At 52.5% G+C, this 14,604-nt stretch overlaps 1 protein-coding gene and 2 long non-coding RNA genes across 5 annotated transcripts in view; 2 read left to right on the plus strand and 1 right to left on the minus strand.

Annotated features, from left to right (window-relative positions):
- Positions 1 to 787: 787 nt before the first annotated feature.
- LOC106150253 lies at positions 788 to 9,819 on the plus strand. 3 transcript variants are annotated; one of them, XR_001236973.1, is made up of 3 exons: positions 788 to 1,281; positions 1,634 to 1,952; positions 9,172 to 9,819. It is a non-coding gene; the product is annotated as an uncharacterized LOC106150253 (long non-coding RNA). The 3 variants fall into 3 exon arrangements; XR_001236971.1 differs by having other exon boundaries at positions 834 to 1,952; XR_001236970.1 differs by lacking the exons at positions 788 to 1,281; positions 1,634 to 1,952 and adding an exon at positions 2,896 to 3,081.
- Positions 7,967 to 14,604, minus strand: part of Fmod (fibromodulin) — an 11,371-nt gene continuing 4,733 nt past the window's right edge. The window contains exon 3 of the mRNA XM_005375266.2: positions 7,967 to 10,079. Coding sequence (XP_005375323.1) covers positions 9,928 to 10,079 — 152 coding nt within the window. The 3' untranslated portion in view covers positions 7,967 to 9,927. The remainder of the gene's footprint in view (positions 10,080 to 14,604) is intronic.
- Positions 10,057 to 10,784, plus strand: LOC102012057. The gene is made up of 2 exons (XR_259526.2): positions 10,057 to 10,131; positions 10,591 to 10,784. It is a non-coding gene; the product is annotated as an uncharacterized LOC102012057 (long non-coding RNA).

Here is a 14,604-nt window from a genome sequence, read left to right on the forward strand (position 1 = left end):
TGGCCTGCGTCCAGTTCTGTCACCTGCTTGGCTCTGTTGATGTCTGGAGTGGCCCTTTGCTGAAAGTCATAGCTGGGTGTGGTGGCCCAGGAAGGAGGCTGGGAGGCTGAGGCAAGAGGCTGGCAAGTTTGAGCCCAGCCTGGGCCACACAGCAAGGCCTCATCTAAAAAACTAGGACCAAAACCAAGAGAAAGTCACGATGAGTCTGGGTCACTCTGATGGAACTGGATGATGGGGACAGGGAGGGAGGCAAGGAGCAGAGCAGAGAAGGATGGAGTAGAGTTCAGGGAACCTGTGAGACCTGAGCGAATCCTTGGGGCGAATAGTTTAACGATGCTGGGTTTCAATCACCGTTTCTGTAAAGCATGAACCATACCTGCTTCCTTACATAGAGATATTTTAGAAAACAAAATGAGCTCATAGAATTGAAAGCAATTTATATTTTTTGAAACAAAAATTGTGTGTGTGTGTGTGTGTGTGTGTGTGTGTGTAATGGGGCTATAAACCCTTCTCAGGCCCCTTTTTTCATGGGGTACAAAAGAACATGATCCCACGGGTGTCAAAATCTTATAAGTCCAGCTGTGTGCTAGCTCTTGGGGACTACTTAGAGGAATTCCATGATGTGACTCTTACTTTTACAGAATGTACAATCTTTTTAAAAAAATCTTTTTGAGATGGAGGGGGGATCTCACTGTGCAGTTCAGGCTGGCCTTGAGCTCACTTTGTAGCCCAGGCTGGTCTCGGACTTGCAAGGATCCTCCCGCCTCAGCCTCCCTAGAGCTGGGATTACAGGCGTGTGCCACCGTGCCTGGCTAGAATTTATAGGGTTGCTGAACTAAGGCAGCACTGGTGTGGCTACTGACTGGGTTTATTACAATGGCTCCCCAACCTGACCTACTCTGTCCTCCAGGGAAGACTCACCCATCAGCGGACCCTCAGCCCGCTGATGGCCGTGCCCCACCCTGGCCAGCACAGTTGCTGTCCGGCCCTTCACCCCTCCCTTTGTCCCTCAGAGAGGGCTGGGTCTCACAAAACATCCTTGTCACAGCGTTCACCGTACTCAGGGGTCGCCGCCCCGCGCCTGTGTCCTAGGGTCGGAAGATGCTGGTGGCATCGCATCCTCTCGCCTTGGATGCTACCTTCACCTGTTCCCGGTGCTCACGCGGCCATCAGAACCATCTGAGCGGCGGCTGCTCCTCCGCAGTGGACACTGGGGGCGCTGTTGCCCTCGCCCTTCTTGCATCGCGAAAGAGTGGCTCTACCAGCGGTAGAAGAGTGCTAGTGAGTGTATCCTTCCGAACTCTGCATCGCCCCAAGGCTAGAGAGCCCAGGAACCGCGCAAGGTCCTCCTTTTTCCCTACAGCACACAAGGCCGCTCCCCCTTTGAGGACCCGCTCTCCCCCGACACCTCCCTGGTGGAGGGAGCAGCTCTGGGTTGGGGGTGCAGAGGACCCCTCAGTTGCTGCGTGGCAGACAGATTCCAGCTCCAGGGTCCCCAGCTGGGCTCCATTACTGCCATCCCCAAACGGTGCTGCATAACTTCTGAAAAGTAAGAGAACAGTGTAATCGCCAGCATCTTTTTTTGTTTTCTTTTTTATTTTTTTGGTACCGGGAATTGAACTCATGACCTCAGGCTTTCCAGGCAAGCGCTTAAGCCTCTGAGTTATACCACCGGCCCTTGCCAGCATCTTTGAAAACTGGAGATGGGACAGACCAGTTAAAACCAACCCCAATGATGCCATCCCGCTTGCGTTCTCTGAAGCAGCTCTGGAAGTCCTCCTCCGGGAGTGGCTTACAAGGCGTGACCACAGTATGGTGCAGGCTGCTGCCCAGGGCCATCCGACAGAAGGCAGCTCGTGAACACGTGACAGCGGGCGCCTGTCCGCCTTGTTCACCAGAGCCGGCATCCTGCGACTTCGGGCTCTTCCTCAAAGTCAGAATGACCAAGAAAGGTAAAAGTTTTGTGCCGACGCGGGACATCTAGGCAGCACAGCAGACTAAAGACGTGAGGGAGGACTTCCAGAGCTGCCTCCGAAAGTGGCAAGAACGATGGGATAGTTCCCATCACTGAAGCGAGGGGGAGATTTTGAGGGGGGCTAATGGCGCTGTGTCTCTTACTGTGATAAATTTGTATACTTTCAGCACTGACTGTGTTGTGTTATCATGCCTTGTATAGGCAGGTGATCCTTCACTGATGCCATTTTGCTCCATAGGGAATATTTGGCACCCGGAAACTGTTTGGGGTGTGCACGGGGGTAGGGGTAGAGTAGGTCGGTGCTGCTGGCATCTAGAGGTGGCGACTCTGCTGAGAAGCCCTGGTTACCCCCAGATGCTGTCAGACAGGGCCCAGGAGTCAGGGAACTTGTGCTCCTGCGTTAGCTGTCCCTAACAATAAAATATGGGAAGGCACCCTAAATGTTCTTCAGGACGGAAATAGAGAATCGAATGACAGCGACCAGCAGGAATGGGCTAGAAGGACAAGAGCAATGCAAACGTACCGTATGCAGGTAGACAACCAGAGGACACAGCCTGTGTGATGCCTGTGTGTAAAGTTTAAAGACATAGAGAACTCTGGTTGTTTTATGGGTATGCGAATATGGAATAAAAGGACAGGTGCTCCTCGGCTTAGGAAGGGGCTATAATTCGATCAACTCATTACAAGTTAAAAGTATCAGAAGCTGGAAATGCAGTCAGGCACCTACACCAGGAAGACCTGCTCAGCCGCACAAGCGCTGCAGTGTCCGCTGTTTACCCTGGTGACCCAAGGGCTGCTGGTGCCATGGGAAAGTCTTGTGCCAGGTGTCACTGGCCCAGGAAAGAAGGAAGAAGGAAGGAGAAGGAGAAGGAGAAGGAGAAGGAGAAGGAGAAGGAGAAGGAGAAGGAGATGGGGAGAAGGGGAGAGAGAGAGGGAGGGAGGGAGGGAGAGAGAGAGGGAGAGAAAATGAATTACGCGGGCCCCTGAGAGACAAAGAACCAGTGGAGCCACACAGCCACAAACCGAGGAACACCAGGAGCTGGAAAGGGCATGAACGGATTCTCCCAGGGCCTTCAGAAGAAGCACCGCTCTGCCACTACCTCGAGGTAGGACTTCCGGCCTGTGGAATAAATAAGCTCTTCAACTTGCTTTAAGCCACCTGGCTTGTGGCACTTTGTTAGGACAGCCCTAGGGAACTATGCAGATCAGCTCTGCAGATCTGGAGCCAGACTTAAAAAAAAGCAGTGTTTGCTTTCACCACAAGGAAGTACTTCTGGGTTAAATGGAAGGATCTGTATGTCGCAGTCTTAATGTCTGTATGACACCCTGTCCTCCTGTCGGTGTCTCTCTTAGCCCCGCAGCTGTCATGGTGGCTGGCATGGGATTGAACACACCCTCTCAAGCCCCCTTTCACATACCACTTGAAAGGAAAACCTGCCACTGGTTAGCTGCTCAGCATCGGAGCCCTTTATTTGTTATGGGAAATTCCCCGCCACGAGGGACAGAACCCAACTCCTACTGTTGGAGATGAGACTGTCAGACGCACACTTCCTGTCGCACTTGCTGCCAGGGCATTGCGTGTGTGATGTGGTTCTACCAGGCTGATGTGGGATGGAAAGTTAGTGACAGGGAAAGACTCGGGCCTTGCAGAACCGACTCTGGTGAGGGCAGAGCTGCAGTATCAGATTCCAGACGGGAACAGCAAGATTCTCACAAATGTGCCTGGGTATGTGTGGGCTGGGAGGTGACCATGGCATCTGCATGGTGGTAACACTGGCTGTTGTTTCTGGCTGAGCCCTTCAAGTCTGGTCTAATGCCTTCTAAAGTTCTGTGAACCACCCAACATACCACCCCCTCTGACCCGCCAACCAACCAACCAACCAAATGAGGGAATGAATGAATCTTCTTTACCTTTAATCAGCTAACTTTAGTTTCTGTTGCTTGCAACCCCAGCACCAGGCCTGACACAATTCTATCTGGTGGTCTGACCTCGTATGGTCCTTGCAGATTAGACACCTTTGAGCACAAAGGCTTAAAGATATTCTGCTTTACAGTTCCATGAAGACATAGGGATATATTGACATGTGTCATAATTTTTGGTTCAGAAAATATGAACATGGATGCTGATGACAGGCTTGCTATGCTTTTAAGGTACCTGTTGGCTGAGATGCTCCACTTGGGAGGATGGCCTAGGCAATGCCACCTGACATTTGTCCTGGGTCAAAGACATCAGAACTGTCTGAGGCCACTTCCATGTTGCTATCATAATACCCACCTCTGATCCTGACCGACTCATACTATGGGCTTGGAGCTCCTCGTGCCCCTGGCACCTGGACCTGCGTCTCCGGTTCTATGTTGAGATGTGGGTTATCATCCTCCTTCCCCACACCTTCTTGTGCAGGCCGCCGTTGCTGGCCTCTGGTGCTGACCTACTCCTGGCACTGCTGGCCAAGCCCAGCACCGAGGCATGCTGCCTGTCTCGAGTCCACCTTTGCCAAGACCTAGGCCTCAGCGTGACCCCCTCACAGGAGATGTGGGGTGACTGGAGAAGGTTCAACCCCTCTCCCCCCGCTTTTAGTGCCTTTTCTTCTGCAGGCAGCTTTTCACAGGTGCCAGGCCCACTTCCTGTTATTACTTCCTAAACTGGGTCAAGTGTAGTTCTGTGCTTTCAGGCAGCCTGGACACATCGCGAGTGGGGGCAGCTCGTTCCTCTTCAGTGCTTCAGCTCTTGCGGGGCCCAGTGTGTCTGGGCTTGGTCCTTTGTCCACTCCGGGTCTCTGCACTCACTCGTCCCGCCTTCCGCTCCCTCCAGCAGGCACTTTGGTTCTGTCTCTGCTGTCAGTCCTCCTTACACCACCCGTGGGCTCTGTCCCCAGGGCACAGACTGGTTTCCAGGAATGGTCGCTGCTCTGGAAGCCCAGCTGCCACAGAACCGCACAATGTGTTTGATCCATCTTGGTACAGCTCGGTGGCCTGTGTCACGCAGAGGCCCAGGGTGGTGGCAGTCACTGCACCAGCTCCCCTCCGTCTTCTGCCTTTGTGAAGAGTCTGAGAAAGAGCTCACCTGGGGACTGGGGATTTAGCTCAGCGGCAAAAGCGCCTGCCTGGCAAGCGCAAGGTCATGAGTTCAATTCCCGGTACCGGAGAAAAACCAAAAAAAAAAGAGCTCACCTGCTCCCTCCTGGAGATAGACTTGGGCTGCAGCCCCTGCACCTGAGCGCTTGCTAGAATGAATGGCTGAGTTGGCAAATAAAGGTGTGTGTCCTTGGCCTCAGGGAGCAGCCCCAGCTTTCCTGGCCACCCAGCGCTCATCATTTCTTCCTCTTAGGAAGAATGAATACTTTGTCCATATACTTTATTTGGCACTTTTATCAAACTGCCTTATAGGTCCTTTTCACTTTTTTCTACTTTTTTGTTTTTAAAGACAAGGTCTTTCTAAATCCCTAAGTTGTCCAGGCTGTGTTTGAGCTTGAAATCCTCCTGCCTCAGCCTCCTGGAGTAATAGGTATATGCTACTATAAATCCAGCTTCATAGGTTTCTGAATGAACTATCTTTTAAATTGTTAAGGCAAAATGAATTTTAGTTATTGTTACCTTCATCAAACTCCATAAGTGTTTCACATTCATTCTTTCATATAGTAAATCCACCAACTACTGACACATTGAGGCTGTGGTCAAACTTGGTTGAGTGCTTGAGTTATGATTAGAGAGAAAAAAGAACTATGATTTGCCCTTTCTTTTTGCTTTCCTTTATGATCCACGTTTCTGTCTTTCTGTCTTGACTTAGAGAGGAACCACAAACTTGGATGAGAAAATATAACTTTGTTTTGCCAATATCTAATTGAAGTTCAGTGTTCCTTTCGATCATGAAGATAAACCACAATAGCACTAGCATATCTGAGGCTTAACAGATGAAATCACAGATATTTTAATATCACATTGCAGCTACTGAAAATACCTCAGAATGCCATTTGTACTCACCAATACTCTGAAATCTACAGTTAATGAGCTCAGTGGCCAGCTCCTGGTACCTGTCCCATCAATAAAGTAATATCACCATATAAATATCATATATATTTTAAAAACTATTTCAATGTCATCTGTTTCCTTTGTAACCCTATGCCTTTTATTTCACGCCTTTAAAAATATTCTGAGAAATAGGCATGGTGGTGTGTTCCAGATACCATGGTGGTGTGTTCCAGATACCTAGAGGCTGAGGCAGGAGGATCACTTGAAGTTAAAAGAAAAGAAATACAATTCTGGGAAGAGGTCTACAGCTCTCCCCAGACTGCCACAGTCACCCGCAGCACACGAGGCAAAAGGTCCCTGGCTACACCGTGCCTTCTGATGCCCTGATTTGTGGCCAGTGGCCAGCGGGGCTGGGAGCTGACCCTGCAGGGTGGCAGAAAGCCGGAAGCGATAAAGCTTCCGTGTTTCAAAGCGGTCAGAAAGGGCTTTGACGGTGAGCGGCGAGGTGCTGCCTCCTAGTGACCAAAGGGTAGAACTGTAAGATTTTGTCAGGGCAGTCAGGGCCCTTGAACTTGGGGTGGGGACAGGGGTGGTTGTTCCTCGGTGCTTGGGTCTGAAACAAACGAAAAAGGTAGTGTGGGTGCTTTGCGCCAGGCCAGCTGCTCTGACCGCATCGCCTAGAACACTCTCCCTCGCTTTCTGTGTTCCAGCCATTTTCCTCGTCCGGCATTTCCAAAGTTTCCTTCTGCCTCTTGGACTGCCCCTTCCGGCTCATCTAGGTTACTATGCCCTCTCCATAGCTCAGAGATCTCAGGGCTTCTTTTTCTTCTTCCTGGGGGCTGAACCCAGGGCCTTTGCGCTGAGCTACCTCCCCAGGCCCCAAACACTTTGTAAAGAAATTTAAAAAAAAAAAAAATTGAAACAGGGTCTCACTAAGCTGTTATCTAGACTGCGCTTAAGCTTTCGAACCTTCTGCCTCAGCCTCCCAGACATGTCTGTAACTCCTCGCCTCTTCAGCCCCTCCTCAGCTGGAAATACAAGATCCTCAGTGCGGGGTTCTGTTGTTCAAAGTCCGTCACTGCCCTGAATACGCCCTCGGCGAGGACGCCTGCAACACTCAGTAAACACTAAAATTCATAACGTAGAATAGGCTTCCTCTGCCTCCCCCAAAGCAAGAAGCCCTCGCTTCATCTGCAACAGCCCGCTGACCCGCAGCCTCTGGCAGCCCCAGCGGCCCGCGACGACAGGATCTTCGGGCCAGTGCAGTGGGGACAGAGGAGCGACCGAGTCAGGCTAGGGGACCCGTGGCCCGTGGTCAGAGCCGCCCCTTCCTGCTCCCTACCTGGGTGGCCTTGGCCTCTGGGTGCCTCAGCTTCCTCTGTAAAACAGTGAAAATAACCGCACCTAAGCACAGAGCAGTGAGGAATATGAAATGAGGTAACGGAAGTAAAGCCTTGGACGCAGCGTAAAAAATGATCAAATGGTGTAAAGAAGCGAGGGCCTGGCAGTCGATTCCTGCTTCTGTCTTGTGACGTGCTGGATTTAGACGTGCGGGAGCTCCACTTGGGTCGGGTGTTCCCAGGAGCTGCTGAGGGGCACAGCCAAGGCAGAGGGCTCTTCCTTGCAGCGTGGAGCACTGCTTCCCCGTGAGCCACACTCCTCCCTCACGTGGCAGGAAGAGAAGCGGGAAGGGAGGGACGGGAGAGGGAGGGGGAGGGACGGAGGAGGGAGGGAGGGAAATTCCTTATTTTCCTATCCAGGACCAGCTGGCTTTGCTGATGCTTTGCTGCAGAGTGGCCACTAGAGGGCAGCAGCAGTCAAGACAAAAGTGCACAGGACCAGCAGAATCCAGAATTACTGGCTTGACAAGAGGATGGTGGAAGGGGAAATGCAGATGTTAGAACGACTCAAAACAACAAAACAAAACAAAACTCTGTTTTCTTATCTCTTGAGAACGGCATGGAAGGGGATGCATAGCTAGTGGGATTGGAATTAGATTTAAAGAATTTCCAGAACACAAACTTTGCTAACTAGAGATTTTATGCAAGATTTTTTTGGGGGCGGGGGGGTTGTTAAACTGCATCTGCTCGGATAGAATAAGGAAAAAAAGAAAAAGAGAATAGGTAAAAATAGCCTGGATAGATCAAAGCCTGGGGAACTTCACTAGGTCCCCTAGGCACACCTGTGTGTGGCGGGCCGACCGTACTGATGCCACGCCCGCGGCTGCAAGTGTACAATACTTTATTGGTCAGGTTGGCCGCCACGCATGCGTCTCCCGTAACAGAGCCTGTGTAGAGGCACAATGGTGTCCACATGCAGATGCTGCCAGCAGAGCCCAGGGCAGGGGGCGGGGTCAGGGGGCAGCCTCACCCCTCCGGTCCGATCTCCCTGGTTGAAATGTGCTGATTTGGCTTTTGTGGATTGCAGGGTCTGGAGCCAAGCACAGCTTGAGGGACCCCCTTCCCTTTTCAGGAAGCTGCTCCCAAGCAGACACAGAATCGGTTGTGTAATGGGCTGGGCACAGACTGGAGCGGGCCGGTCTCCTCAGCTGGTCCTTGCCCCTGGCTGCCCAGGTTGATGGCTCATCCCTTTGCACCCAAAGAAGCGGGCAGGTTAGGCCAGACAGCCTTGCCTTATGGAAGTGCAAATTAACTGCTCCCCAGTCAAGCTATAAAGCAAAGGCATCTTCAAAAAATGCAGTGTAGTTCAGAGAGATGAAAGCTGGGTGGGTGGGGGCTGGGGATTTAGCTCAGAGGCACAGCGCCTGCCTGGCAAGCGCAAGGTTGTGAATTTGATTTCTGGTACCAAAAAAAAAAAAAAAAAAAGAAAAGAAAGCAGGGTGGTGAGACCCGGCCTGCACTTTTCAGACTGCATGGAGTACCTCCAGCAGACACCCTGGAGCCCCACCTTGGGACAAATCCGTTAATACAGATGAGCCCTATCTTCCCCATCTTCCCTGGCCCGTGTCCCGGGCTGGTTGGAATCTGTCTCTACCATGGGTACATAAAACCTCTTGCTTGGGTCAAAAGAGAGGGCAAACTAGCTTTCTCAGGCTTTGGAAACCATGAGGCCTCCACCACCGAGGATAAAGACCCAGCTAGGGGGATGCAGAGTGGATCAGGCAAGAAAGAAACTGCTGAGGCTGCCCCTTCAGTTTGGTCAATTTGAGGTGCACTTGCAGCCAGTGTGGGCGCTGGTGATAACCAAGTCTGGCCTTTCTTCCTTAGGAATCTGACCCACCTTTCAAGAGCTGCCCAGCTGCTAAAATCTGGCCGCCAAAGTTTAGCTAAGCCTGAGGTTGGCTCTTTGACATCAGGCCAGCAATACTATCATGACCTCCAACCCGGTGGCTTTCAAAAGGTGAGGGGTAGGAGGGTGGAGTGGTGATTCTCAGCGTCTTCTTAGCCTCGGACAAAAGTGTGGGTTCTCTCCACAGGGGGCTGGGCAGGTGCCCTCGTGATGGGGTCTCCTGACTGCAGAAGGCACAGAAGGGGTACCCGTGAAGAAGGGCAGGGTGAAGAGGAGGTGGCTGGGCAAGAGGTATATTTTGAGGAGCACTGAATAGGAGCTCAGAGTAGGGGCACAGCCAGCCCAGCACATGCAGAAAGCTACCAAGTGCTGTGCACAGACAGGATCAGAGACTGCTTGAAAACGACGCTTAGGCGCTATTGTTCAGGCAATGCTGAAAGTTCCCTGATGGCAGAGCAGCAGGGAGAATTTAAAGGAGTGAGATTCTGGGGTTGGGACTTCCAGGGAGGACTCCTCCCCCACTACTTATGTCCCCTGGGGAACAGAAAGCATGTGCCTGAGTCCTGGGCAGAAGCCCGCCGGGCCCCTGATGCCACCTAACCCTGCCTATAGGAAGAGACTAAAGAGGAGCCCATGGGCTTGTGCCACATGGTTGTCCCAGACCTTCCAACAAAAGCCAAACCGAACCGTCAAGCCAAACACAGGGGGCGGCGGGGGCCCACTGCGAGGGCCGCTCAGATCTCAATGAGGCTGGCGAGGCGCAGGCAGAGGGGGGCATCGACGGGCATCGCGCTGCGCTGGATCTCGTTCCCGTCCAGACGCAGCACCTGCAGCTTGGAGAAGTTCATGACGTCCACCACGGTGCAGAAGCTGCTGATGGAGAACTCTGTAGGGACAGGAGGGCGGGCGGGAGAGGCCCGATCAGGGAGCAGATACGGGTGAGACACGAGGGGCTTAGAAAGACTTCTGTTGCAAGGGTGGGACTTGGGGAGGCATGGGAAGATGTTTCCCACGATCTGAGTCACTACGACAGGCACTGCTAGGGGTCGGAGATGTGTGTGTGTGTGTGTGTGTGTGTGTGTGTGTGTGTGTGTGTGTGTGTGTGTGTATATGCGCGCGCGCACCTGCTTCTGCAGCAGCGCCACTTTATCCCCCCCACCTGTGTACTGAGTCCTTTGAACGAACGTCCTTGAGTGTCCTTCCCTCCCGGGCCTGGGGTGTTTTTCCGTCTGTGGGCAGCAGGGGGAAGCAGAGGGCAGCCAAAGACCAAAAGTAGCCTCTGTAAGCGCTTGATTTGCTTTTGGAGCGGGAGGCTTTGCTGAATTGCTGTGAGAAGGAAGGCTGTGGGGGTGGGAAATGAAAGGTTTAAATCTTGACAGTTTCCTGCCTCTTTGCAGATAGAGAAAGTGGCAGGAAATTAAAGCGAGAAACCCTGGGCCGAGAGACAGCGGCTCTGTGCTGCAGAGCTTTAAGAAGCCGGCACACATTTCCGACCTCCACGGCGCCTCGACCCCAAGGCAGGCTGCACTCTCCAAGCTCTTGGCTGCGCTGGACCTCATGAGGCAAATAAATTACTCCCCTGCCTCCTGCATTTAATATGATTGCGGTCTACTTCTTCCTTTAAAAATCTCAAAAGAAGTGCCTGTGGTGGAGGATGGCCCCTGTGCCACGTCATAGATGTCCCCTGCTCTGTCCGCTTTCGGTGTGGAGACTTCCACACCTCTTGCCCTGGTTGTCCTTCTCTGAACAAACCAGTTCTTGCTCGACGTCCCCTTGGACAAACCAACCACCTGTCTCCAGTCTACCGAGTCAGCAAGGAAAGGGGAACAAATAAGGCCTGAGTCAAAACTCCAGCAGGGTCTCAGAAGTCCCCACCCGAAGCTGCTGGAGCCTCCTGGCTCCCCGGAAGACAGCTCTTGGTGGCTCCACAAAGCGTGACTGGAGGAGCCACGGTGGGACTGGGGACAGAGGAGGATGGGCACTGTCAAGTGGTGCAGACCCAGAGCTGGGGCTTGCCTTTGTCTCACCAGAGGTGTCCCTTAAGCTACAGAGGAAGTGAAGGGAGGGAAGCGTCCCTAACCCTTGCAGCGCAGCTGGGACTTATCTTGGAGGAGGTTATGTTCCGAGGGAGACAGTGTGCAGACAGGCTGGGAAGTATTGAAATAAGCATCCACTCCTGTTCGCAGTGCCCCTTAAGAACTGACCCTGTTGAGATGGGGGAGTTAGTCTGCTCAGATTAGCTTGTACTGCAAGCAATTGACAAAAAAAATCCAGGTCCAAAGCAATTCATACTGAGAGGAGCTGTGGGGAGACTGGGAAATGCCCTCCACGGAGGTGCAGAGATCTGGAATGCTTTGGGGTGCCTCCTCCCTGGGTCCAGGGAGTAGATTCCATAGGCAGGGCCCCAGTTAGGAACTGGGTCCGTGTGGTCTGTGTACAGGGCTGGGTGTGAGTGTTCCTTAGATTGCCACCTGGAGCTGAGCTAGAGGCGCAGTGATGCATTCTCTCCCAGCGGGAGTCCTCACTCTGCTCACGACCTGGGTCCCAGCTGTGGGTACCTAAATATAGGACATACTTGTGGGGAGCTAGACAGTGTACACAGATGCCCCACAAGGGGCACTGGGAGCTCCCCCCACCCCTGCTGTCTCCCTCAAGCCCACGAATAGCACAGGGTTTCTGTGTGGAGCCTCTGCTGGGCTGACATTTTCCAGCCCAGATGAAATACTGACATAAGTCTTTCCAAATTCCTCCTGGTGCACCCGCCCTGTTCCACCAGATCCCAAAGCTTCCGTGTAACATTCCACGCTCTGTTCCTTCACTGATGCCAGGCTGGAAAAACTTCGGGAGAGGCTGGCAGAAAGCGGAAGGGAGGAGAGGATCCTGTCTTACTTCCCTGCTTGCCTTCATTCTCCTTCAGAGGGCTACTTCCATCCCTACCCCAAATCCCTGGGTTCAGGAGGACATCCCTCACACCTGCCCCCAAAAGGGGGAGCCTGGGAAACCATTTTTCCGCTGGGGGGTCTGAGTCAGACAGAGTTTCCTCCCTAGTCTCAGGGTGCCTGGTTCCAGGTCCCTCTATATTCACAGCAAGAGCATAGGTTCTTTACCATGTTGTCTGGGTGACTTTGAAAGATGGCTTTTCTTCCTCTGTGCCTCAGTTTCCCCCACTTCACAATGCAAGCAACAAAAACGGTACCTGTCAGCCTCAAAATGGCAACAAGAGGAAAAGCTGACAGTTGCCATGTATTGTTTTTTAAATTATGCACTAGACCCTCGACCAAGAACTTTGCACATATTAGCTTACGTGTTTAAGTAAGGTAAGGCATTGGAATCATTTTGCTTAAAGAAAACACTGGGGCAGAGAATAAATGATTGGGGATTAGGTAGGCTTCAGTGACACACCAAGGGATTGCGGTAGACACTGAAAATTTTGTGTTGGTGGTTGGAGAACTTTCTTGCAGGCCCTTGGGATGCTGCATTAAGTAATTTTGCTTTCTGACAAGCTTTTGGGAGAGGTGGGCGCCTCGTGTTTGAGCAGCAAGGCACAGTTCTGCAGGAAGGCAGAGAGGTGATGAGACACTGACAGTCTTCCAGCCCACCTGCTTGATGCCACAACCATCCACTAAGCAGAGGATTCTTCCCTGGGATGACCACTCTTTGCTGCCACATTTTCATGGTCAAGCTTGGAGGAGTCACAGTGTGACATTTGTGCTGTGATAAAGCTCCTAGACAGCAGGTGAGTGGTGGTGCCTGCTAGGGGAGATGTAAAGCCAGGAGGAAATGCCCACCCTTGCTGCCTGGGGCATCTTCAAGATGGCTTGAAGCACCCTCAGCCTCATCCTGGGAGTGAGAAGACCCCAAAGACAGACAGAGAGACTTTAAATAACCTGTCTAGAATGTCCACGCGGGTGGTGCCTCTGCTTCACCCCTCTCGATCAGGCCGATGGCCCTCTACCTTGCCAGTGAGGCTGTCACCTCCACACTGTCCTGAGAGGCTGGCTTCTCACTCCTTAGAGGCTGTCCAGCCCTGACATCTTGCTAAATGACTGATGTGTTTCCTGAGCCCAGGGGGACACAGCGGGCCCAGTCTCTCTGTGTGCTTTGATGGTGGAGTCCTTCTCAGCAGGCTCGACTTCAAAGCCTTCTGCCAATGGTCATTAACAGTGTCCCCTCCCCAGAGAAGCAGCGTGTGCAGGGGCAGGGGTGGCTAAATGCCGGCTCAGGACCTTCCAGCTGAGATTAAGGCATCAGAAGCCTGGGGTAATGTAAACACGTTCTGCACACAAGAGCCGAAGAGCGAGGGTGATGAATTGCAATGAGATCATTCCACCCCTAATGCATCTTTTAGTTCTCCAAGACAGAGAGGCAGAGAGGCAGCCCTTTCGTTGTTTTAGGGGTTTTCAAGCAAGCACTTATAAAATAAGCACCCCTGCACCCTCCCCCACCCCACCCAAGGCTTGTGAGGCTCAGGCTCTTGGTACCCTAGGGAGGACCTCTGCTCTGCCACCAGGGGCTCCCTGGACTCCAGGAGAGCAGACCAGAACAAACAGCACTTTCACTCTGACGGGGAGAACATTTTTGCCCACCAGCTGTTATGTTTTAAAAACAAATAAACACCAAAATACAAGAGCAGGCTGTGCAGGCAGGAGTCAGTCGTGGGGAAACAAGCCCCCGCTCCACGTGGGGAGGAAGCACAGACTCCATCTCCCCCCAGGACGGGCCCTAGAAGCTCACTTTTCTTCCTTCTTCCTCTTCTTCCCCTCCCATCCCTCTTTCTCTCTCTCCCTCTCCCTTCCCTCCTCCCTTCCTCCTTCTCTCCTTTCCTTCCTTCCTTGGTACTGGGGATTGAACTCAAGGCCTTTGCACTAAGCTACATCCCCAGTTCTTTTAAAAATCTTTTAAATTTTGAGGCAGGTTCTCAGTCACTAAGTTGCCCAATCCTCAGGTGGCCTTGAGCCTTCAGCCCTCCTGCCTCAACTTCCGAGAGTGCTGGGAGTACAAGTGTGCCTGGCTCCTTCTTTAGCAACTGTCCCCTCCCAAACCACTCCCAACTCAGTTTGACCTCTTCCTCTCACTCAGGCATCCTCGGTTGTCCCCACAAGTGAGCCCCTTTGGGTTTCCTGTTGCAGAATAACTTTGAGGGAGGAGGGCGGCCTGCTTCCCCCAGCCTCGGCCCACTTACCTCTCAACCCTAGAAGGAAATTTCCCTCTCCTGGTCTTCGAGCCAGCCCCTCCCCCGGGAGCTTTTTCCGCTCCGCTGTTGGGAATCAGCCAAGCTACTTTGCACCTGTTGATCAAGGCTATGGCTTTGGGTTATTTCTTCTCCTTCTCCTTCTCCTTCTCCTTCTCCTTCTCCTTCTCCTTCTCCTTCTCCTTCTCCTTCTCCTTCTCCTTCTCCTTCTCCTTCTCCT

This window comes from Chinchilla lanigera, unplaced genomic scaffold (assembly GCF_000276665.1).
Source record: "Chinchilla lanigera isolate Chin_1 unplaced genomic scaffold, ChiLan1.0 scaffold00005, whole genome shotgun sequence".
Lineage (NCBI taxonomy): Eukaryota > Metazoa > Chordata > Mammalia > Rodentia > Chinchillidae > Chinchilla > Chinchilla lanigera.